This window comes from Salvia hispanica, chromosome 5 (assembly GCF_029641045.1).
Source record: "Salvia hispanica isolate PSC_SH4W2 chromosome 5, Shi_PSC_v1, whole genome shotgun sequence".
NCBI classification, from domain to species: domain Eukaryota; kingdom Viridiplantae; phylum Streptophyta; class Magnoliopsida; order Lamiales; family Lamiaceae; genus Salvia; species Salvia hispanica.
The window spans coordinates 35,550,150-35,573,068 of NC_142696.1; the positions used below are offsets into that span (position 1 = coordinate 35,550,150).

Consider the following 22,919-nt stretch of genomic DNA (forward strand, 5'->3'; position numbering starts at 1 on the left):
TTTAAACGCACAAAAGGCGATTCTCTTGCCCCAACCCTTTAAATCAAATTAACGCAAGGTGTAAAGACTCACGCAAGGTCTTTATATATAAGCTTGAACACGCTCAAAGAGGTTAGAATAGACGAATTAATCGTTATATTCTCAATAAAGGCTTGCGCTGAATTTATAATAATAAACCATCAATAAATGTGAAAAAATCAAATCATTACGTTTTGATTGTGTATATAAACATAACTTATCTAAATAAATATTGATGTGGTTGTCCTTCAACATGCGCAGATATAGCCAATGGTAAGTACATGATCTATCGAATTTTTATTTTGCATATTTCCTATACTCACATGTATAGCCAATGGAACATCATCTATGCCATAAGAAGCCGGCGTTAGGAGTATTGGATTTTCGGTCCATTAGGTTTTATATTGTTGTCTATTTATAAGTTCTTCAAGATGTAATTGTATTTTTTAGGATTGTAATAAGTTACTTCATTCGTCATTTACACATGTTCATATTTTTAATAAGTTAAGTACTACTTCATTAGTATTTTAGAATTCTTCTTATTTTACCATTTTAATTTGTTACTCAAAAGTTTGCATTTTTCACTTTTGAAAACTAGTGTTCATATTAATGTTGAAGTCAATATTTTGTCAAGTGGCGGGTTATATTGTTTAATTTAACTATTTGAAATTTTAATATATGGTTAATTAACTAGAAGTCTAGAAGCCAATATTAATATCTAATTATTTTTAAAAAATTAGAGTAGATTTGCTTTGCGATATAAGGAATATGTAGAATATTCTATTGGTGAAAAATCAACTGTCAAATGACAACAGAGGGCACGGACAAAAATATCCAAACTTGAGCGAGAAAGTTGGGAAGATCAAAACCTATTTGACTTTTGATCACGTTTTATGCTCCAATTCTTCCATTTCTTCAGAACTCAACTGCTATCCAGTTCGTGTAGTTAAGGTCGGTCGGCGCAATTACTCAATTTGCACTAATTTGTACTGCTTTATTTTCTGAGTGTTGCTGCTGTTTGCATCGTGCATGTATTTTGCTACCATTGTTTTGCTTGGTAGCTGTAGTTTTGAGCTGATTTTGTTTTTCCTTTTAGTGTCAATGAATTGTTGTTGTGGAATTTTGATTCTTATGATATAAAACTTTCATGATGTGTCTATTGATTTTCTCTCCTTTTTTTTTGTGGATTTGTGATTCAAAATTTATTGTATGAATTAGTGATCAGTGCCATGATTTTCCCCAAACTATATGTAGAAATTTGATGTATCTTCTGTTTTCGAATTTCTTGATTTTATCCAGTTGAAATTGTGTTTACAAACTCAATTTCACTAGCAGTGCTTATGTAGTTAGTTCCTTTCTTCTTCCTGAATTTTGAGAAAAATATCGATTTCAGTAGTTGAGAGTGATGGCTAACTTTTCAGACTTGTTTTTTATAGTACTAACAAATTATGAGGAAGAAGCTACGATGGCCAAATTGAAAGACATTTGCAACTTTAGTTCACTAACATCTATCATCATTAAGGTGCTTGAAATGTCCCACCAGACTCAAGATTTCTCCCCAAGAGTGGATCTGGTTGGATGGGTTGTAATTTGGTTAGATGATTTCTTAGGAAATATCTTTTTCCAATATCACAAACAAAATATGCAAAATGCATTTCTGGCAATAACTTGCTTCCAGACATTTGAACGAGCTTCTTACATGTTCATATTTTTTTTGACTAGTTTGAGAAACTCTCACACGGAAAAGTTAGGAAAAGTCTAGTGAAAAGTCAGATATACCCCTATCGTCATGGGTTGACAGCTACAGATATACGATGAGATCCATATATTTCATGTACTATTCCCATTGTGATTTCTAGCATTTTCATAGTTCATTAATATCATGATTGATACCTTGAGGAGTTTCGGTATTATATTATTCCATGTTCAGTTGTCATTTTTCCTCAATGCTTTCTAATTCCAACTGAGTTATCATCAAATCCTTCTTTCCTATTTTCATGCATAAGGCCTAGTTTCTTTACAGAACACTTTTGGCCAAATAGGTTGGAGAAAACTGACCGAAAAAACTTGGCACACGGGCAGAATTGTACCAGTTTCCCATATTGTGTTGAATAACGTGGTAAAATGTGTCCATGGATAATTATTTTCTTCAGAGGACTCACTTGCATCTGGCAGAGTTTGCAATGACAAAGATGAGAGTTGAATTTATCATATATGAAGTAAACCAGTTTTGTTCATGCATTCTATTATCTTTTGCTCTTTCTTTCATTTTGAACAGTTTCCACAGAATGTAATAAATACCTAAAATTGAAACTTCAGTTTTTTGGAGGTATGTACGGACCTTTTTAAAGGTTTAACCTTTACCTTTAACAAAATCCAAACCTAGAGGAAAATTATGAGTACATGTCATAGAAAATGCTGAAAGTTAAAATATCATACTACTTGATCTTCCTCCAAATGTGCAATGTTGAAGTTTCTTTCTTCTCTTTTCTTTTCAAAATTTTTATAGCGGTCATTTATTGCAGTGGAAGCTCTGCACTGTTAGAGATTTGTGTCATCTTCAGTATGGCTCAGGATCCTCTTCCTAGTGCTGATTCACCCAGGAGACGGTCTGGTCTATTGAGAGATCAAGTTCAGTTAATTAAGAGAAAGGATACTGATCGTTTTGAAATTGCTCCAATCCAAGATCCACTCGCATTCGAGAAGGGTTTCTTTGTATTTGTCCGTGCATGCCAATTATTGGCTCAGAAGAATGAAGGGATGGTATTAGTGGGGGTGGCAGGTCCTTCTGGAGCTGGGAAGACGGTATTTACTGAGAAGATCCTTACCTTTATGCCTAGCATTGCTGTTATCAATATGGATAACTACAATGATGCTTCCCGTATTATTGATGGCAACTTCGACGGTACACTCAAGCTCCTTTGTATTCTCAGACTAATTTTTACCTCATAAACCAGAGATTCTTTTACTCGTTAGTGCTAAATCAGTATGAAGTCAGAATTGTGGCTCTTACTGGAATGAAATTCAGAGTTTTTCCATTCTCTTTTTCCACTTTCTTTATGATGGTCATTCAAAGTTTTGATGATTGTATGCAACTTATTGCATAAAATTCAGTTGTTTAAACCTTCTATTCTTCAATTTAAAAGAACCTGTATAGCTTTGAAAATGAAGCTTTTCTTAAAGTGCCTTTTGTATGATTCAATTATATGGCTGAAATGGTGCAAGATTAATCAATCCTTATTTTCTGAATTGTGAATGACAAAAAGGGTTCTGTGTGTATCAACTCATATGAAATGGTTTCATGTAACCTTAAATTGAATAAGTCTTCATTTTTGTTGAAATTTATGATGACATTCAATGTGTATTTGAGTGGTTCACATCTTTCTTATTCAAAGAACAATGCAGAGATTAATATTGACAGCTCCGTTATGATATTTGATAATAAATTAATGTGATATAGTTACCAGTTCTCTTTCTTGCTTTCCATCTTTAAATATTTCAGGAAACCTATTAAGCTGCTATTACTGGTGGATTACACAAAATAGTATTCTATTAAAACTGTAGTGCTTCATATCTTCTGAACAGATCCGCGCTTGACCGACTATGACACACTACTTGAGAATATCCATGGTCTCAAATCTGGAAGTTCTGTCCAAATCCCCATATATGATTTTAAGTCTAGCTCTCGAGTAGGCTACAGGTTAAGTGTTCTCCAACTTTGTGCCATAGCAGAAGCTGCTGTATCTTTTTTTCTGGATGGTTCTGTTGCTGTTGCTTCTTTCCTAAGTATAATTATTGCAAAAAAAATTTGGAGTATTGCTTTTTTTTTTTTTTTGATAGAAATGGTTGCATTATATATTTAAGTTAATCAATAATTGCTTTAATCTGCTGCTCAATATTTACTGTTAATAATTACTAATACTACTTTGTATTGCTACTTGCTAGTGTCTCTGCATTTCCTTGGCTTCCTGCAATCAATATTCAATTGATTCAACTTTTAACATTTCACAAATTTTGTTCCTTGTGCTGAACCTTCTTTTGCTAATGCCTTTCCCTGTTTCAGTTCTCATCTCAACTATGCTTGACCTTTCTCACTTCTCATGACAAAGACCCAACTTACCCCATACATCTAAAAGCAGGCACTCTTTACAATATGGATAGCATCTTAAATTTATCTTTCCTATTTGAAGCCCCTTGGAGCTTAACCCACTGGACACTGACAAGTTAAGTCTTAGTACTAACATATGGACACTATGGACTTGATACTCCTCAGAGGTGCCTGAAGACAGTAAGGCATAATAAGCACCACCACCAATGGCCTAATGCTAAAATTGCCACCTTTCATGAAGAAAAGAAATAACTAATATAGTTTCTAATTCTCTCTATGTGTTGTGTTTCTTTTTGGGGCAGACACGAGTTTCAACTAAAGCTTATGAATTTTTTGTTGCAATATTCTGTATAATTTGCTCTTTTGAGAACTCATTGATTTCAAAGAGACTATCAAATATGCTTTTTCCTTTGTGTTTGTTTTATGGGCATGTTGGTTGTACCCATCTAAATGTATATGTTTCTGCTTGAACAATATTTTTTTTTATTAACCTCTGACACTTAGCAGGACTCTGGAAGTTCCTAGCTCTAGAATCGTGATTATCGAAGGAATATATGCCTTGAGTGAAAAGTTACGGCCTCTCCTTGACCTCCGTGTCTCTGTTACCGGTGGAGTGCACTTTGATCTTGTAAAACGTGTCCTGAGAGACATTCAACGTGCAGGACAAGAGCCTGAAGAGATAATTCATCAGATATCTGAAACAGTGCACCTTCATCCCTGTCTATATCATCGTAAAAATCTTTATATAATTTTTAGTTTAGAGATGAATTACAACAGTCTTATTGTATCCATGTGTACAGGTATATCCGATGTACAAAGCTTTTATTGAGCCAGATCTGCAAACAGCACATATAAAAATTATTAATAAATTTAATCCATTTTCTGGATTTCAAAACCCCACCTACATATTGAAGGTGAGCCAACATTTTCTAGGAAAATCAGACTTTTACATATGCATATCCCACATTTTGACGGCTAGATTTTATTCTGTTTCCTGCTTAAGTCAACAAGGCCAGTGACTGTAGATCAAATTAAGGCCGTCTTTTCTGATGATTATAAAGAAAGCACAGAGGAAACTTATGATATATATCTTCTACCACCCGGTGAAGATCCTGAAGCATGTCAATCATATCTGAGGATGAGGAACAGAGACGGAAAGTACAATCTCATGTTTGAGGTTAGTTATTGCAGAATTGTGACAATAAAAATCATAAATGACGAAAGTAAATCCATAAGCTTGCCTGATTTGCATTATTCACCGAAAATTCTACCACTTTATGATGATATCATTTAATTCCAAATTCCTTAGAACTCGCAATAGTATCTGTGAAAATTCTCATGTTCTGTATTTTGTAAGTCTTTGATACAAGTGTAAGAATTCTTTGTTTCATCTTGGATACAACAACTTTGTCTCTGATGGAATAGCAATGTCCATTCATGATACTGATTCCATTATCTCTTTCTACATATGAGGTGTTTCAATGTATGACGGGAAAGCTAGCTAAAGCTAAAAGATCAGTTGATGACCTTAGGATCTAAAGATACTGGCATTAACATAAGCATTATTTGCCTTTATCTCTTAGCCCAGAGCCTTCTTTTGTTTATAGTTTCTAAGCACATGATGGAAGCTTTATTAGGACCTGTGTTTCACATCAGTATTTGTTGCAATGTCTAAAATGGTATAAAATGGTGATTTCGTGAGCATTACGATCATATATTCTTATTTCAGGAATGGGTTACGGATAGCCCTTTCATCATATCTCCAAGAATCACATTTGAAGTGAGTGTACGTCTTCTCGGTGGACTGATGGCACTAGGGTATACAATTGCCTCCATTCTGAAAAGAAGCAGCCATGTATTCTCCAGTGATAAAGTTTGTGTAAAAACTGACTGGTTGGAGCAACTGAACCGCAAATACATCCAGGTATTATGTCATTCTTCTAGTAAGCTACTTACTGCCTAGTTTTGTGAGTAGATTCTTAGAATGTTACTCAAGGGTCTGTAGAATGTTTCATTTTGTTCTTTAATCCTCTTTCAGTGGGTTGGGCCTGTTGTTTGTGATTATTAATTTAATACCGTTTAACAGCAAGCCTTCATATTGTTCTAGAAAGATTTAGGTAAAGTATCAAAATACTGGAACTTCCCCACTAGCAACCAAAGCCAGCATTTACTTCTAAATTGGTCTTTTGAGATGCCAATATAATCCTTTTCATGTAGTTGGAGTTATAACATCTGTCTTTGATCAATATGTGTTACCTCTAGGTCTACATAAGAGCCTGAGGAGCAAATAATTATCTGATTGCTTTGTATTGAATATTAGGTGCAAGGAAAAGATCGTATGTATGTCAAGTTTATTGCTAAAGAGCTGGGCTTGGATGGTTCTTATATTCCACGCACATACATAGAACAAATTCAGTTGGAGAAACTCATAAATGACGTAATGGTATGATATAGTTGAAACTTTCTAGAATTAACTTAACTTTTCTTTTCACTCTTGATTATCTTCTGTCTCATCCCAAGTTCCGCAGGCACTGCCTGATGATTTGAAGACGAAATTAAGCATTGATGATGATTTGGTTTCAAGTCCTAAAGAAGCTCTATCCCGAGCCTCTGCAGATAGAAGAATGAAGTTCATGAATCGGTATGATTTTCTTGCACAAGCTTATAAGGATTTTTCTGTGCTTTAAGTAGTTCAAAGTTTTCTGGTATTCTCATTAATATAGTTTTTCACTTGAGTTTTTTCCTGCCGTATATTTGAGTTCCCATGTTTCTTGCCATTTTCTGTGAAACTCGAGGTCTTATCTCTTCTGAACATGTTGATTTTTAACATCCACAGTGGGGTTTCTCAATCGTACACGACGAACCGTGATAGAAATCTAAGTAAGCTGACAAAACTTGCTGTTAACAATAGAAGGTATGATGGAAGAACCCCAGATTCTCCAGCTGCACTTGCTAATCAGGTGAGACTTGCTAATTAAGATGTTTTCTTAATCTTCTCTCTATTGATTTGGTGGGATTGGTATCTCATGCTTTATATATAACTTCAAAAATCGATATTCAAAACTCAGAGGCTTTAAGATAGTGCCTCGAGATTTTTACAATACTTTTCGATTTAGGATCAAGTGTAAGACTACTCCTATAGTTTATCATTTTCATGTCACCATACTGCCAGAGTTTGTTTAAAGAGCTGGTACTTATTAGTTATAGTTTGGAATAAGTACTAATGAATAGTTGAAATCTTAAGACCTACTTTTATACTAGTTTGGAGATCAGCAATACGAAACACTACATTGTCAAGGCAGTTATGTATTTCTAAGAAATAACACAATCGTGCTCGTGGTGCATCTGTCTGTACTCCTATCATTTGGACTTTCATGATGAATACTGAGAGAGTGTATTAGACCAACTGATACAATATTACAGTTTTATGTTCAACACTTCTATCCAAGACTGTGTACCAAAGAATAGTAATTTAGATCGTAGATTTATTAGAATCTCATACTACGTGGTGTTCTATATGTTATTGTAGTGGAACTGATGGTATTACTAATAAACATAATATCCATATTATACTTTGTTTCACTTTGACATTTTAAATTATATTCTTCTCAAGCTAGTCATACACACTTATTATCTCTTCAGGGCATTGTTACTCAGCTGTCTGAACAAATTTCCACCTTAAATGAGCGCATGGATGAGTTTACTTCACGAATTGAAGAATTAAACTCAAAAGTTTCAATCAGGAAAGTGTCAGCTAGCCAACAGAATTTGGCATTGCAGGCAGATGGCTGCAATGCAGTTGCACCATCGTCTCTTTTTGGTGCTGGTATAGGTAATGGCCTGATGAGTGGCTCACATCTGCCCAATTCATCCTCATCTTCCCAATTGGCAAGGGAATCTGCTTTTATGGAAGAGGTAATTTCTAGATTTATATTTTACTATTCAAAACTTTTTCTCTACATTTATTCCTCATCTGTGAGGAAAATCAAAGACTTGAGACAATTTCTTCGCATGGCTATGATAAGAAAGATGCTTTACCAGTCCTGTAACTGTTTCATGGTTCTCTGTTGATTCCATGAATCCATTCTTTCTTCTGCGAGCAGGTATTACTCATTTCTCGTGGGCAACGTCAGATCATGCTTCAGATCGACAATCTGAGCAGCATGCTCCATGAATTTTACGGTGAACGGTCTCATCAAGGACGAACCGATGGCATATCAGATTTAGGATCGATTGGCGTTCCTTTACTTCTCTCTTTGGCTGTCGGAGGTGTTGGTATCCTGTTGCTAAAAAATATTTCGGCAAAAACATGAACCTGACTTGATCATGTTAGGCTGTGTTTGGTTACTCTATAATAACCCGAGATTACTTGAGCCCCCGATTAATTTTGTCATAGAAGAGATCACGACTCACAAGACGAGACTAATCTTGCGTGGTATTATCTCGAGACTAAGAACCAGACAGAGCTCACACAAACAGACGATATATTGTGAGATTAAATTGTCTAAACCATCAAATAGAATAGCGCTTAAAACGAGCATGTGTTGTATTGTGATGTATATAGATAATGGACATGTTGTGCATATATCGACAGATGAATTAATTGCTTTCTTGTACCTACAATAACATCCTGGGGTGGTTGGAAATGTGCTACAGGAGAGTTGGAAAATAATGAACAATTCGAAATCATGGAAGCATGTTTTAAGTAAACAAAACATGATTTCAGAATTTAGTCAATTGATGCAGTTATTATTAGTCTCTTTTTCTTATTGTTTGTCTCGTGATCTATATAGAAGGGCCTGGATCTCCAATTGTGAATCTGATTACCCAACAGCTCTCTGGCATTGGAAAAAATTAAAAAGGAGTGAATGACAAATTTGGGACCAATGTATTAGGGTTCGAATGCTAAACACCCCTATGTTTCAAAAATATCGCCACACACCTCTATGTATGGACCTAATATTATTTGAAGGACTTTTTCACTGTTTAGGACTTTTAAATCCTTTTTCCACTTGAATTTAACCAAAATGCCATTAGGGGCATTCTAGCCTCTCTAAAACTAAGGGTACCCATACATGATATTTTAATGTTGTTATAGTGGTACCTCAAATGAAATTTTAGTATTTTATTGGTACCTGAAACGATATTAAAATATAATACTTTACAATTTTCAAGGAAATAATTTGTCTTTATGTTTACACGTTTCACATGAAAGCTAATACTCATAATAATACTACCTTCGTCCCACATTAGGAGTCACATTTATTTTTCTGCACCCGTTTAATAAAAATGATACTCCCTCAGTCCCACAATAATTGTCACTCTTGGTGTTGGCACGGGTTTTAAGGAATGTAAAAAAAAGTTAGTTGAAAAAGTTAGTAGAATGTGAGACTCACTTTTTATATTGGTTTTATAATAAAATGTGAGTGAAGTGAGTAAGTGGAATGTGCGACCTACTTACCATTTATGGTAAAAATGAAGTGTGACAATTATTGTGGGACGGACCAAAATGAAAAAGAGTGACAATTATTGTGAGACGGAGGGAGTAATAAACAGTTAAAGTGAAGAAATAGTAAGATAAGAGAGAGAATAATGTAGAGAAGAGTAACTTCTAATGCACGACAGAGGTAGTATTATATTAATTTTTTTAAAAGTTGAACCTTCTTCATCCTCTCTGATGAGGACATCCATTTTTTTTTATCTCTGCAAACTTTTCTCTTGGTACATGTCTCTTACCTTTTTTATTAATCAATGATATTTAAAAAAAAAATCAATATAATAATACTACTATCAATTTCTTTTTGTTTAAATTCTTCTCCATGATGAAGGGTTCGCCATTGTTATTTTTATAGCAGGGTCTTCCCCAAATATACGTCTTGTTGGCCCCCAAATAAAGCAGGGTCTTCCCAAAGTTGGCCTCGTGCTGGGAGATTAAATGCCATAGTGTTTCCTTACGAAAAGATATGGCTCTGAACACTGGCAACTGGTAGGTATGGTTGAAAATGTGCAATAAAGCAGGGCTTTTGTTGACCAAGGCAGTTGCTGCTGCCGTATTTCCGACAAAAGCAGCATGGTGTAAGACGGTATCTCCGTTGTTATCCTGGATGGCTAGCGCCGCTGGTGACATCCTTTGCACCAACTTATTCACCAAATCGATTCACTTTTCTGTCGAAACGACAACGTAGAGAACGATTTCCAAATGTGAAGTGATGGCAGTGCTTAAGTCCATGTTTTGGATTGAATTCATCACAGCCTGCAAGTCTTCTCTCATCACTGCCCGATATAGAGGCAAATGAATGCTATAATCTCCACCTGCATCAACCGATTTTTATTAACCCGCGGTAAATAGAAAATGTTGCCCTTTATTAATATACTCCTCACATCCCTTAGGCCATAACCCCCAACGATAGGACCCGCATCTGACAAGTCGGATATCCGTACCCGATTTCAGCCAAATTTGTTGTCCTAATACCCGCTCCCCAACATATCGGAATTACTCGATACCAGTGTCGGTATCCCCTACCCGACCCGAAAATAAATTTATAAAAGAATAAATTTGTGGGACATAAAATATTTGTTACTCATTAACTAAAATAGAAAATTTGAAAACCCTAATAGCCGACAATATTTCCTAATTAATTTACTGTATTAATTTTCATGGTAAGCTTTGAATAGATTAGGAATAAAAGTGAGGGAAAACTCTATAAATACTTCCGGTCAAATCTTGTGCCAAAAGAAGTGGCTCGCTTATGGCGGGACGGAGGGAGTATTTCTTTAATCTATGCACTTTAACTCTTTTAGTATTTTCCACAATCTTTAAAAGTGGTATTAAAAATCATCAACTTTTCAAATTGTGCGGATTTCCCACGATAAAGTTTACGGCATAAATTTTGCCTACGTGGAATGCCGATATTAATTCTAGAACATCCATATCATCATTAGTTTCATCTTCCCTATTAGATGGAATGTAGCTCCGACTATTACACATAGATTTTTTGGCATTCAACGTAGCCAAATTTATGTTGAAAACTTTAGTATGAGAAATTCGCACAATTTGAAAAGTTGTTAATACACTGCATTGATGAGTTAACAAGTTAGCAACTTAAAAAAGTTAGCAATTGATCACACCATATAAAATATATTTTATATATTTTTAAATTATAAAATCTATTATGAAATATAAATATAATTATGAATAAAATATATTTAATATTACATCCGTCCCATAAGAATATGCACTCTTTTCTTTTAGTCCGTCCCACAAAAATATGCACTTTTCAATTTTGAAAACTCTTTTTTGTCTCTAATGAGGTGGGACACATTCCCCACTAACAATACTTTAATTACTTTTTCTCTCTACATCTCTCTTACTTTACCAATTTTGCATTAAAACTCATTTCGAACCCAAAGTGCATATTCTTTGGGGACGGAGAGAGTATATATTTTAAATTATAAAATATAAATAATATTGTAAAAATTGAAATTATCTATTTTCATTGATTTTGAAAGTCAGGTATACCAAAAAAATACGGTATACTGAACTTCGATACGACATACCGAAAATGAGGTACGATATCGGAATTTCACCAAACCGAAAATAAGATATATCGAAGTTCGGTATACTGAAAATTTTGGTAAGGTATAGGTATGATTTTTTCGCATACCGAATTTATGGTAAGATATACAGTACGGGTTTCGGTAAGGTATACCGTACCTATCCACCCTTTACACAATGCATGACATTTTTTGTGACTGAATTAATGTTTTATTGAACATATTTTCTGTTGTATCATAATGTTGTACATTTAATATATTTTTTTTGACTGAATTAATGTTTTATTGAACATATTTTCTGTTGTATCATAATGTTGTACATTTAATATATTTTCTGTTGTATGATTAATGTGTGAAAAAACATGAATTCAAAATGTTCATTCTACCATAAAAAAATAGTTACAATATGCAAAGTCCAAGTACAACCATATTAAAAGATAATTAAAAGTTCAACCATCGGTGGATTTTGTGAAAATTGAGTTTAGTAAACTAAAATAGTAAAGAGAATAAAATTGGAGAGTGGAAATAGAGTAAAGTATTAGTGACATTTGTTGTTTTTATTTTTACTCAGTAACAAAAGAAATGATTCGAGTAATTTAGACAATCCAAGTTCCAAAATAAAATACGACTAATATAGGATGGTCGGAGTACTAGATAACTTGAGCAATTGTGATTATCCCCGCGAGTCCAATCAAAATGTTTGATAAACAAAAACAGAAAAAGCATTACACTCAAAGCTTAGGAAGAATACATAACATCGTTACAACATTTTTGAGCGCCTAATAGTAATACCGTTGATTGATATGATAAGAAACTTGAAAACCACTTTTTTTTTGTTTTTTTTTTTTTTTTTTTTTTTTCAGCCGATCAACTAGGTTTAATCCAGTTATTAGGGATAGTGTAGGCTTGAGGAATACTAAATCCAAGAACTTCAATCAGTATTAAAGCTTTGTTCTTCAGTACCCTCATATACAAATTATACAATAAGAAATAAGTGATGAAAATGAGTATTTGAAAATTCATTCCACGCCTCCTTATGGAAGAGTAAAAAAAACCATATGACTAAAGAGAAAAAAGGCTTTTTTGACGATGTAAAAACTATACCTAATGAACACACATAAACAGGCATGGAATGGATTAAAATCATAGGATCTTTAAGTAATCTTTTAGTAGAGCGAGGACCGAGTTAGAGTGAGAAGCTCCTTCAAATTTCTCAACCAAAATCCCATCCATTCTAGCTTGGATTGCATCAGAAGATTCCATCTCATGTATCAAGTCTTTTATTGCTTCGTTTGCTTCGACAAAGGCATCCCCCATGCCGCTCAACATTTCAAGGGGAGATGGCGGCTGTGATAGCTCTACAACAGTCACCTGATGTCAAACAACGCATTAGATAATCCATACACTGATTCTACAAAAAAATGCTAGTATGAACTAGATTCAAGCTCCACGAGATGGAAAACTAGTCATGAAATCTGCATAGAAAAGGAAACAATTGAAACACAGGGCCAATAACTTTAGGAACTTTTGACAAGCAATTGACTTATGACTTCAAACTCTTAATCTACCCTCCTAATGAGCCTCAGCTGTTGTTTTCAAACAGCATGTAATATTTGCAATATATTTGACTAAAGCAAACCAAGTGCAATTTGAAGCTCTGGTTATCGATTAGCTTTATTGACTTTTTTGCCAAACCCTGTACATTAGCACTTGGCATACCAAAGAAAGCACATTATCAACAATTATGTTAACGATCCAATCTGTAAGCACATCTAATAATTTGCTTTAATATAGACACCTGTTTCTCCAGTGGTATATTCGCCTTCTGTTTTGCTATAGCTATTGCCCGAGAAAGTCCGCCAATAGCATCAACCAGACCGAGCGAAGCAGCATCCTCACCAACCCAAACTCTCCCCTGTGCAGCCTGTTCCATCTTGTCCACCTGCCACATGCTAGCTTGAGTTCACAGAAACACATGAAACTACCGAATATATAGAATGATATGATGAGGCAAATTTTGTTGAATAGCGTACTGTCATTGATCTTGAAGAGGCTGCCTTATCTCGAAACTGTTTGTACATGTCATGTGCTCTCTTGGAAAAAAGTTCAGCTTCATCTGCTCTGCAGATCAAATACACTAATCGCTCAGTGAATGAATTATACCCAAGTATTGACTAGATAGATAAGTAGGCATGTAGTAAGTCCAAATGATGGCATTAAAAAAAAAGGATTATATTCACTACGTTTTTCTTTGAACATAAATAACAGTCGACAAGGATAATTTTTTGTTCTTAGAAACGCAGTCGCCACTTGAATATCCTATACTCACTTACATAGCTCATGGGACCAAGTAAGTGGGTGGAACCTTGTACAGTGATCATTGAAGTCTAAAAAGCATGCCATAAAAATTATACTAATGACCAAAACATGTTCCATGGTATCAGTACTCAAATCAGCATAACTCAAACAATTTCAGAACTCTTACCAAGCAAAGCAGATTCTGTATACATGAACCAGGGAAGTATAAAAATCATTTAGCAATGCTAAATGTTTCAGCTAGAATATCTGGAGGGCATACACTCAGTAAAAGTGAAAGAGAGCATCACAATTTCTAAATCTAACATCCTGATCCCTCCCTCCCGTTTAGACATATCTAAGTCATACTATATTAAAATGTTATGGGCGGCATATTACATGAGCATGTGATGGCAGCAAATATGTTGCCAAAACCATGTTCATATAACTGAAAAAAGAGGTTTGTTTCAGGGTGAAAACCTCAGTGTCACATGAGGAGGAACATGAAGTGGGAAATTAATCATGAACTCATCTTACTGAATAATTTATTCCAATATTGGCATATCTAAAACTCATGCAAGTCCAGCTCCACCTTGAAATGGATGATCTGGAGGTCAATCATAGAAAATATTCTTCCTTCTTTTAGATCTATACAGATAGTCAAAGCTATTGATAATAAGAACTCTTTAACGCAAGTCCACACATGAGCTTGTAACAAAACTTTGATTCAGAAATAGATGTCAGTATCATCAATCTAAATATACTTATTACTTAAGTACTCCCTCCGTCCCAAGATATTAGACTCATATACCACTTTGGGGTGTCCCAACATACTTGAGCCATTTCTATTTATGGTAAAAATCAACTTTATTACCACCTCCACTTACACCACTAAACAACACCTCCTAATTTCTTGTGCCAAAAGAAATGAGTCTAATATCTTGGGACGGAGGGAGTAAGCAATTATAAGTTTATCGATACTGGAGATATGTTGGCTTGGCCTCGTAATGATTTCTTGCATTCTTACTTTACAAACATAAATGGTTTATGAGACAGTCTACCAACAATTAAGAGGACAAGACATTCACATATCACCATCAGCAAAACAAGGAGATACCTGAATGGTCGATGTTCTGCAGCAAAAATTTCTGCATATTTTCCTCTTGATATGATCTCTTTATTGAAGCCGATATACTCATATAACTTTCCCAAATTGAACTTGCCTATAAGTTGAAGTGAACTCAAATTTAAAATTAGTATAACCAATAAAAAATTGGTAAGACTGATAAAGCTTTATTACTTTCAATAAATTAAAGTTTCTACTCCTACAAAATCAGTTTAGGCATAAGGCTCTAGGACCTTTAACACATTAACCTTTAATAACTAAGGCCAATATGCACTCTACAATTCAATTAATAATGCTATACATCGATTCTTTTCATGATCTAACAACCCAGCTGATATTTTAAACCATCCACATGAACAGTTCTTCAACAATTACACTTGATAGTTGAAATTGATTGAAAGGACAGGAACTGATTATCTTAGCAGTTTGAAACAAGACAAAATCTGGGTTAAGCTAAGAACAAAGTTTTTGTCGGATAAGATTCAAGGTCTTTTGAAGGTAACCTGTCACGACTCCAATTGAACCAGTTAACGTAAGCCTCTCTGCTACTATAGCATCTGCAGCCATTGCCATATAGTAACCTCCACTAGCAGCTACATCGGACATTGATGCAATAACAGGCTTAGCAGCAGCCAAAAGTTTGATTTCCCTCCACATTCTGTAATCAATATACACACTAATAAACAAACACTAAATTTTCAACCTGGTGACGTTGTGGATAACTGTAACGGATTTCTCTTGAAAAGTAGACCTTACCAAAGGAACCAAGTACTATGATTCCGTTAGATGCTATCTGCTATCAGCATCCAAACAAGATAAAAATATAAAGGACACTTAAAAATAGTGCTTACAAATCAGAAGCAAGTGCATCTCCTCCAGGGCTATCGATCCGAATGACAACAGCTTTGTATTTTTTTGACACTGCAAAAAAAAACAGTAGTATTCAGATCAGGTGATGAGAAATTGAAAATGCTACAAAACATACTATAGGTTCATTTTTTAACACTCCCTCCGTCCCCAAAGAGTATGAACTATTTCCTTTTTCGTCCGTCCCTGAAAAGTATGACTTTCTAATTTTGAAAAAGTCAAACAACCTATTACCCCCTACACATCATTTTATTTACAACTTATACCATTACTATTACCAACTTATACCACTAGAATAATGTGGACCCCACTCTCCACCAACATTATTTCCACTACCCTTTCTCTCTCTCTCTCTCTCTCTCTCTCTCTCTCTCTTACTTTTCCCCTTATTTATTAAAACCCGTGCCGAACCCATCGTTCATACTCTTTGGGGACGGAGGGAGTAAGAAACATTATCATATGTTATAAAAAGATAAAACAGTAGTACAAAGGAGCGAGTTATGTCCAGAATGAGGGTCATCTACGGCTAATTCTGACACAGAGAAAAAAAAAAGCACTGAATTCCGTGTTTCACTTCAATCGTCATTAAGTATTTATAATGAAGCAGATAATTTGTTCTTCAAACAAAAGGTGGATCAGACAACAGCTATTAGGTATACATAACATTTATTGGTAAATCATCATGTATCCATATATTTATTACTTCCTCCGTCTCATATATCTCGGTCAATTTCCCTATGGGAACACCTTTGAATGGTATTTATTACTCGCACACTTTTACACCATAAGTCAAATCGTTTAAATACCCATGCCCAAAAGAAACAGGCCAATATATATGAGATGGTGGGAATACATTGTTTAACATTCATATCATACACATATAATCTAAGCACACACCACCTTTAAGGGTTAGTTCTGATCCCATTTGTGGCCCACTTTGAATTGTTTTATTACTGAATATAATATCTTCATTTCTGATTCAGTCATCAAAAAATGTTTATATACAAGGATGATAATATTTGACAAAAGAAGGTGGACGACAACTATAAGATGGTCCAGTCAACCTTCAGTTATTGTGGACAGCATAATTCTCCTATTTAATAACATGTCTTCACCAATAATAGGTCTTACTTACATGCCAGAAGAAAAAGATATCATGTCCTCACTAGCAAAGGCATACCTTTTACTCTACGAATCTTCTGTATGAACTGCTCAGCGATAATCCTTGAGCTGGGCGCATTAAATCGGCCTTGAGTTCGGCTGATACTCCCAGAGGCTCTAATTATAGCTATCAAATCTTTACTACCGGTCAACCCTAGAGTTGATCTTCTAACATTACAGTACTTTCTGCATGCATAATATACATTGCATCACAATCACCATCTTTTTTAACAATGTGAATCAAGTACTGTCTGGGGTAAATTTTAGTTAATAAGTACCTATAAGATATCAATTACATTTCCAATATAGTATAGCAGAACTAAGTAGACCAATTCCAGCTCGAGACAAAAGACAATAAGGTGCTTAGAAGAAAACTAGATCAGCAAACATTAATAAGAATATCTCCCAGAAACAAATGCGCTTCCATATCCAGAATTTCAAATTCAAGTTTCAATCACTCTCAGAAACAAAAGTCTTAATTATTAAAAAATCACCCAAGGTCTGACTTCATGTACACTTCTTGACCAGCATAAGTGGTTTGGGTATAGAAAACAGACTTAAGAGATATTTAAGTTTAGTGAATCATCCCCATACACTAAAGTCTTCAGAACCAACCATTCCCTTTTCTCAAGGAAACAAATTGTATTAATAAAATAAAAATAGAGTTATAAAGGGATGACATATCCTTCCCCACATTGTGATATCATCAACCCAGCCCAACTATACAACTACAATCTCTAACAAAATCTCTCTCTCTCTCTCTCTCTCTCTCTCTTTCTCACACACACACACACACACTAATTATGATTGTAAATCAAGTTAACATGGAGACTAGCACTTAAGATAAGTAGGCTGTAGAATTAAAGAATCATATAAACTAAAATATACCAGTATGGAAAGCCATGTAAGAGGAAACTTATATGGAAGTATCAATTGAAAATAGCATACTAATGCCAATAATAAAAAAAATTATGTGAAAACTAAAGATAGATATACACCTGTAGCCAACAGTTGGAAGCAATTTGGTGTGCGGAATACCTAGACGTGTTCTCAGCAAGTCCATTACCTGAAATTTAAGATTATGTGAAGATGCTCTAAAGTGATTAACAAATTGAACATAAGCTGATATTCAGGTAGTAACACCACCAAAATACATGAGCCAAAAGAATTTTAATTTGGCATATAGACAAACCAAGTGTTAGAAAAAAGAAGGGAAAAAGGAAAAATATGGTATCTGACAACACTCTGAGAAAAGGAAATGAAATGCAGTTGACAGAAAGCTGAATCTCCTTTAGATGAAGACCCTCGGCTGGTGCCATTCAACAACAATGATAAATAATGGCGCCCTCACATCTCAAATGACAACTATATATAATCCTACCACTATGACATAATTAACATAGACATAATGATAATAACTAACTACAATTATTCCCCACTTATGCTAGTGACTCTGATGACTCCAAGTAACTGACATCTTGTGCTCACTCCACAACCCACCACCAGGTAACTGTTGCCCCTAAAATTGATAATGACTGATCGTTCAATATATACTCGGCATTAAAATAACATGTTATCGGATAAGCTTCATCCGAATAAACTATAGAATATTCTGTTCTGTGGACTTTGGGTACCATTCTGCATGGAATCTGTGCACTTACCTTGTTTGTTTGTAGACTTGTAGTGGAGCACTCCACCAACTGACTGTGAAGAATCTTATTATTGCCAAAAGATATACCTCCCTAGGTCGTCTAACTAGGCTAGGTCCATTTTCCACTGAGACATAATGATTTCTGCAATATATCCTTCCCTAGTGTTACAGACATCAGAAACAGTTGCTGCCAGTTGAGTATATTTCTGCCCAGGTATCAACTATAGATCTCTTGCCTATTCCACTCATCCAGCAGGGCTGACAGAGGCTGTCAGAGACAAGCATTCGTTATGCCAATCCACAAACTATAGAAAGAAGTTCATTTCAAACCAATTCCCTCAGATTTTCCAACTTCACAGCCACAGACTTCATTGTCATCGCATGTATGTAGAAGTTCATTTCCTTTAAAGAACATTTCAAGAAACCTCATTTTTTGAAAATGGCATTGCTTCAGAAACTATTTCCCCAAGTAAACAATGAGATGATGTCCTAAAGGGAAAATGTAAAAGAGCAGAGATTGAACTTAACAACTTTAATTCTGATTGGAAACTAAATACTGGATCTAACAAGACCAAAATTTTGGTATTCAGGAAACAAATTTCCTTGAATGATATCATATACTACTATTCTATACTTGTACAAAGGGAAAGGTAGATCGGCATGAGTAGAAGCAGAAATACAAAGTCTGCTACTGTTTAAGATTGACCAAATACAAGTACTTTCTAGCAAATCAAATATCAACAATTACGAAAGAATTGTGGAATACCTCATCGTCATATTTAATATCCGTTATCAATCCTTCTTTCTTCATTCTCTCAACTTGATGTGCTCCTTCATTAATAAAATTTTCAATATCTTCTTTTTGTTTTCCTGTAGAAGACAAGACAAGACACATGAGTATCAGTCTTTCACACACTACCAGAAACCAGAAAAGTAAAGGCAATGGCACCTTTTGCAAGTGAAACTTTGTCGAGCCAATTTCTGTGGATGTTATCAAGCAAAGAAGCCAGCATCTCACGATTCTCATCAGACATGCTTTTACGCGTAAGTTGGTCACCGGCACTTTTGTATTTCCCAACCCGTTCAACTTGAGGCTCAACCCCAATTTTCTCGAACACACCTTTCATGTACCAATAAAATCATCAATCATTACTAAATTTTGGGGAGGAACAAAAATGATATTTATAGTGATAGAACCAACTTGAAACTAAACATCAGTTTGATTGGTTGGCTTTCAACTTGTGAGCATGAGTAAATTCCAAACTCCATTTATGTTATCCAGAACTCAATATGAACTTCTGTCATACGAAACACAGAAAAACCACATACCACCTAGATAGCCTAAATTATATCTTCAATGGACTAATTTCCTCTCAGCATGAAAACAACATAAACTCATTACCAATCAGTTACCTCTATCTTCTAGTTAAATTTTCAAACATTAATTACATTCAGAATCACTTAGTTGAAGAGCACAGATGCTCAGATCGGCATTAAATTTTGCAAAACTTCTTGTGACCACATGGAAGAAACTTCAACAAAATTGTAAATCAAGTTCACACAACAAAATAATTATTCTTACCATGTGAGAGCATGGATAACAGAATTGCAAATGCAAACTCGCACGTGCATTTCACTATGTAAATTTATACTCCTCCTCGATTGGGCCAACTGAGGAAATAATAAATATAAAAATTTGATGACATACTGGGTAACCTTTTGCCACATTTTTTGAGGAGAAATATATTTTTCCCACAGCTCAGTGTAACTGACTCACCACTAAGAAATGATGCCTGAACAAGGAACCCATATAATCCAACATAGGCACTTGGTGGAGCATAAAGTTCCTCACAAGCAGAGCCAATGTAATATTCTTTCACTCCGCATGTAGGCACATAGCCTATGATGAACTTACCTACAAATTGCAACCAGCACAAAATAGATGAACATCTATGCAGCATCTAGACTTAGTTTTGAGTGAGAAATCTTAGTCACCAAAAAAAATGATCAGCAGATAGTACAAAACAAGTAGGAATCATCTGATGAGGGTTCAGGCAAGTAAAAAATTAAATATAAATATAACAAACTCTCTGGATAGAAATGCTATACAGATTTTGCTGTTCTAAAATAGGTGTATTATACTTCACTAAAACAAATAACATCTCGACAAAAAGAAACGTTTCACAACAATTGAAAGTACTAGATTGTAACAAATAAAAAAATTTCCATAATTGGCAGACTCCAAAACAATAATTATCAAGTTGAGGTTGCTGGTAAGTTAGCTGACAAAATTTATTTGACATGTGACAACAATATGAAGTGTTTACTGTTTAGGTATTTTGAAATCCGAGTGTACAAGCAAGTGGTAGGTATAGAGTTTTTCGGAAAATGAAGTTCAGCCTTAAAAAATAGGGCTGTGTTTCAAAAATTGTAAATAACAGGCATACTATTGCCTTATCGATACTTTAAATCAGTAAATGGGAAAATGCATTGAAACTAAACAACTTCGAGATTCGCACTTCAGAAAGACAAGTGTGCATAGATTTGCAATGCAAGCAATAAAAAGAAGTTCATAAATCAGCAAAAGTACCTGATTTTTTAAAATCTAATATGTGCCTCCTAATCTCATCTAGCTTTCCCCACCCACAACTCAAGTTATCAATATGGAGATAAATGCCTGCTACACGAGGATCATAAGCGGCTTTTTCAAAATTCCCGCAAATTTGAGGCAATGATAGTGGCCTGGAAAAGCTCCTCAGCTGATCTGTTATCTGACATAAATTACTCAAAAGTTTAATCATATGTGAAATTGAACTTACTAAACTTCAAATCCTCATATATAATCTTCAAAATATTAAGAAGCATAAAATGGCTGAATAGGTTGTGCATTAGGCCTTTCATTATTAAAATTTAAACTTTTCCAAAGGAATTAGCCTCTTCCAATGAGGCAGCGAATCCCTCTCCCAAAATAATCATTCAAAATCTCAGGTACAATAGCACATAAATCCGATGAAACAATAAAAAACTGAACATGGTGAAAATCAATGATCAGTAACTGCCAAATGAAGAAAACAAAAATAAATCATAAAAACCTCGCCGCGAAGAACTAACTTGAGAACACTGCCGCTCTGGAAGCGTCGCCAAGGCAAAGCGAAGAAAAGTCTAGTCTTAACCATAAAATCCTCCCACGCAGTGCGCGGCCTGTAGACAAAGTCTCCGGTGGGATACTTGCCGTCATCATAACCGCTGAGGTTCGTCGTATCCGGCTTTGTTTCTCCATTGGTGTTGGTCGAAAAAACTCGGAAGTTGGGGGCGTGTATATAGAGGCGGCCGCGTATGGAGTGATCAAGTGAGAGGGAGGTTAAGCGAAATAGAAGCTTCGACATTGATTCTATTCTCTCTCTTTCCCAATGGCTTTTCAGTATGCAAAGAATCCGCAACTTGCTTCACAAATGGAACCCCCTATTTAATTTATTTAAGGTCTGACTTCAAGTTTACTTGCTAATCAAGCTTTTAAATTTATACTACTCCATCTAGTAGAAAAGTCCATTGACACACAAAAATAAATGTCACATCTTAACTGCTGCAACCATTTCCCCCAAGAGATGAGAAGCTACAGAAATGCCAAACCCTATTTACCAGTACTATGTTATGATTTTTCATTTATTACAACAATTATATGTATTTAAATACTCCATAAAGTTAGTAAGAAAATTATAGAGCATTACTAAAATATACAAATACTCTCTCCATTTCCTGAAAATTTGTTATATAGTTTCATTTCATTGTCCCACAAAATTTGTTAGTGGACCTACATTCCACTAATTCATTTTTACACTCATTTTATTAATTTAAAGTAGGAAATGACATTGTACAAAACTTTTTCAATTCATTTTCTATGTACTCTCTCCGGTCCAGAAAAGATAACTCACTTTCCTTCTTAGTTTGTTACAACCAAAATGATTCATTACTAAAAATAGAAACAACTTTATCTCTACTTTATTCTATCTCTTTACTTTAATCTTTCCATTTCACGTACAAAATAAAGTTGCATAAATTATCGTGCCACCTAAAGAATGAGTCATCTTCCTTGATACGGAGGAAATAGTATATTTTTTAAAACTCATGTCTAGTCAAAA

At 34.8% G+C, this 22,919-nt stretch overlaps 2 protein-coding genes across 2 annotated transcripts; one reads left to right on the forward strand and one right to left on the reverse strand.

Annotated features, from left to right (window-relative positions):
- The first annotated feature begins 816 nt into the window (after nucleotides 1–816).
- Nucleotides 817–8,881, forward strand: LOC125188762 (Phosphoribulokinase / Uridine kinase family). Its single transcript, XM_048085810.2, has 12 exons — nucleotides 817–969; nucleotides 2,544–2,923; nucleotides 3,604–3,718; nucleotides 4,634–4,829; nucleotides 4,927–5,040; nucleotides 5,130–5,303; nucleotides 5,856–6,050; nucleotides 6,447–6,569; nucleotides 6,655–6,767; nucleotides 6,963–7,086; nucleotides 7,769–8,041; nucleotides 8,230–8,881. The coding sequence occupies exons 2-12, from the start codon at nucleotides 2,584–2,586 to the stop codon at nucleotides 8,437–8,439; spliced, it is 1,977 nt and encodes a 658-aa protein (XP_047941767.1). The 5' UTR covers nucleotides 817–969; nucleotides 2,544–2,583; the 3' UTR covers nucleotides 8,440–8,881.
- Nucleotides 8,882–12,594: 3,713 nt separating this feature from the next.
- LOC125189175 (serine protease SPPA, chloroplastic-like) lies at nucleotides 12,595–22,297 on the reverse strand. Its single transcript, XM_048086429.2, has 13 exons — nucleotides 21,873–22,297; nucleotides 21,371–21,551; nucleotides 20,558–20,695; nucleotides 19,730–19,900; nucleotides 19,547–19,650; nucleotides 18,128–18,195; nucleotides 17,149–17,315; nucleotides 15,953–16,022; nucleotides 15,605–15,759; nucleotides 15,093–15,198; nucleotides 13,714–13,801; nucleotides 13,479–13,622; nucleotides 12,595–13,051 (listed from the first exon to the last, which is right to left on the reverse strand). The coding sequence occupies exons 1-13, from the start codon at nucleotides 22,164–22,166 to the stop codon at nucleotides 12,824–12,826; spliced, it is 1,914 nt and encodes a 637-aa protein (XP_047942386.1). The 5' UTR covers nucleotides 22,167–22,297; the 3' UTR covers nucleotides 12,595–12,823.
- Between the last annotated feature and the right edge of the window lie 622 nt (nucleotides 22,298–22,919).

Bases quoted from the DNA above. Each gene is read 5' to 3' on its own strand.
- LOC125188762 (XM_048085810.2), top strand. From the start codon at position 2,584: ATGGCTCAGGATCCTCTTCCTAGTGCTGATTCACCCAGGAGACGGTCT. The intron at 5,304-5,855 runs GTTAGTTATTGC...TTCTTATTTCAG, and splicing joins AGTACAATCTCATGTTTGAG to GAATGGGTTACGGATAGCCC. The intron at 6,570-6,654 runs GTATGATATAGT...CAAGTTCCGCAG, and splicing joins AACTCATAAATGACGTAATG to GCACTGCCTGATGATTTGAA.
- LOC125189175 (XM_048086429.2), bottom strand. From the start codon at position 22,166: ATGTCGAAGCTTCTATTTCGCTTAACCTCCCTCTCACTTGATCACTCC. The intron at 17,316-18,127 runs GTGTATATCTAT...TTATGCATGCAG, and splicing joins CTTCCAACTGTTGGCTACAG to AAAGTACTGTAATGTTAGAA. The intron at 13,623-13,713 runs GTACGCTATTCA...AGCATGTGGCAG, and splicing joins CCTCTTCAAGATCAATGACA to GTGGACAAGATGGAACAGGC.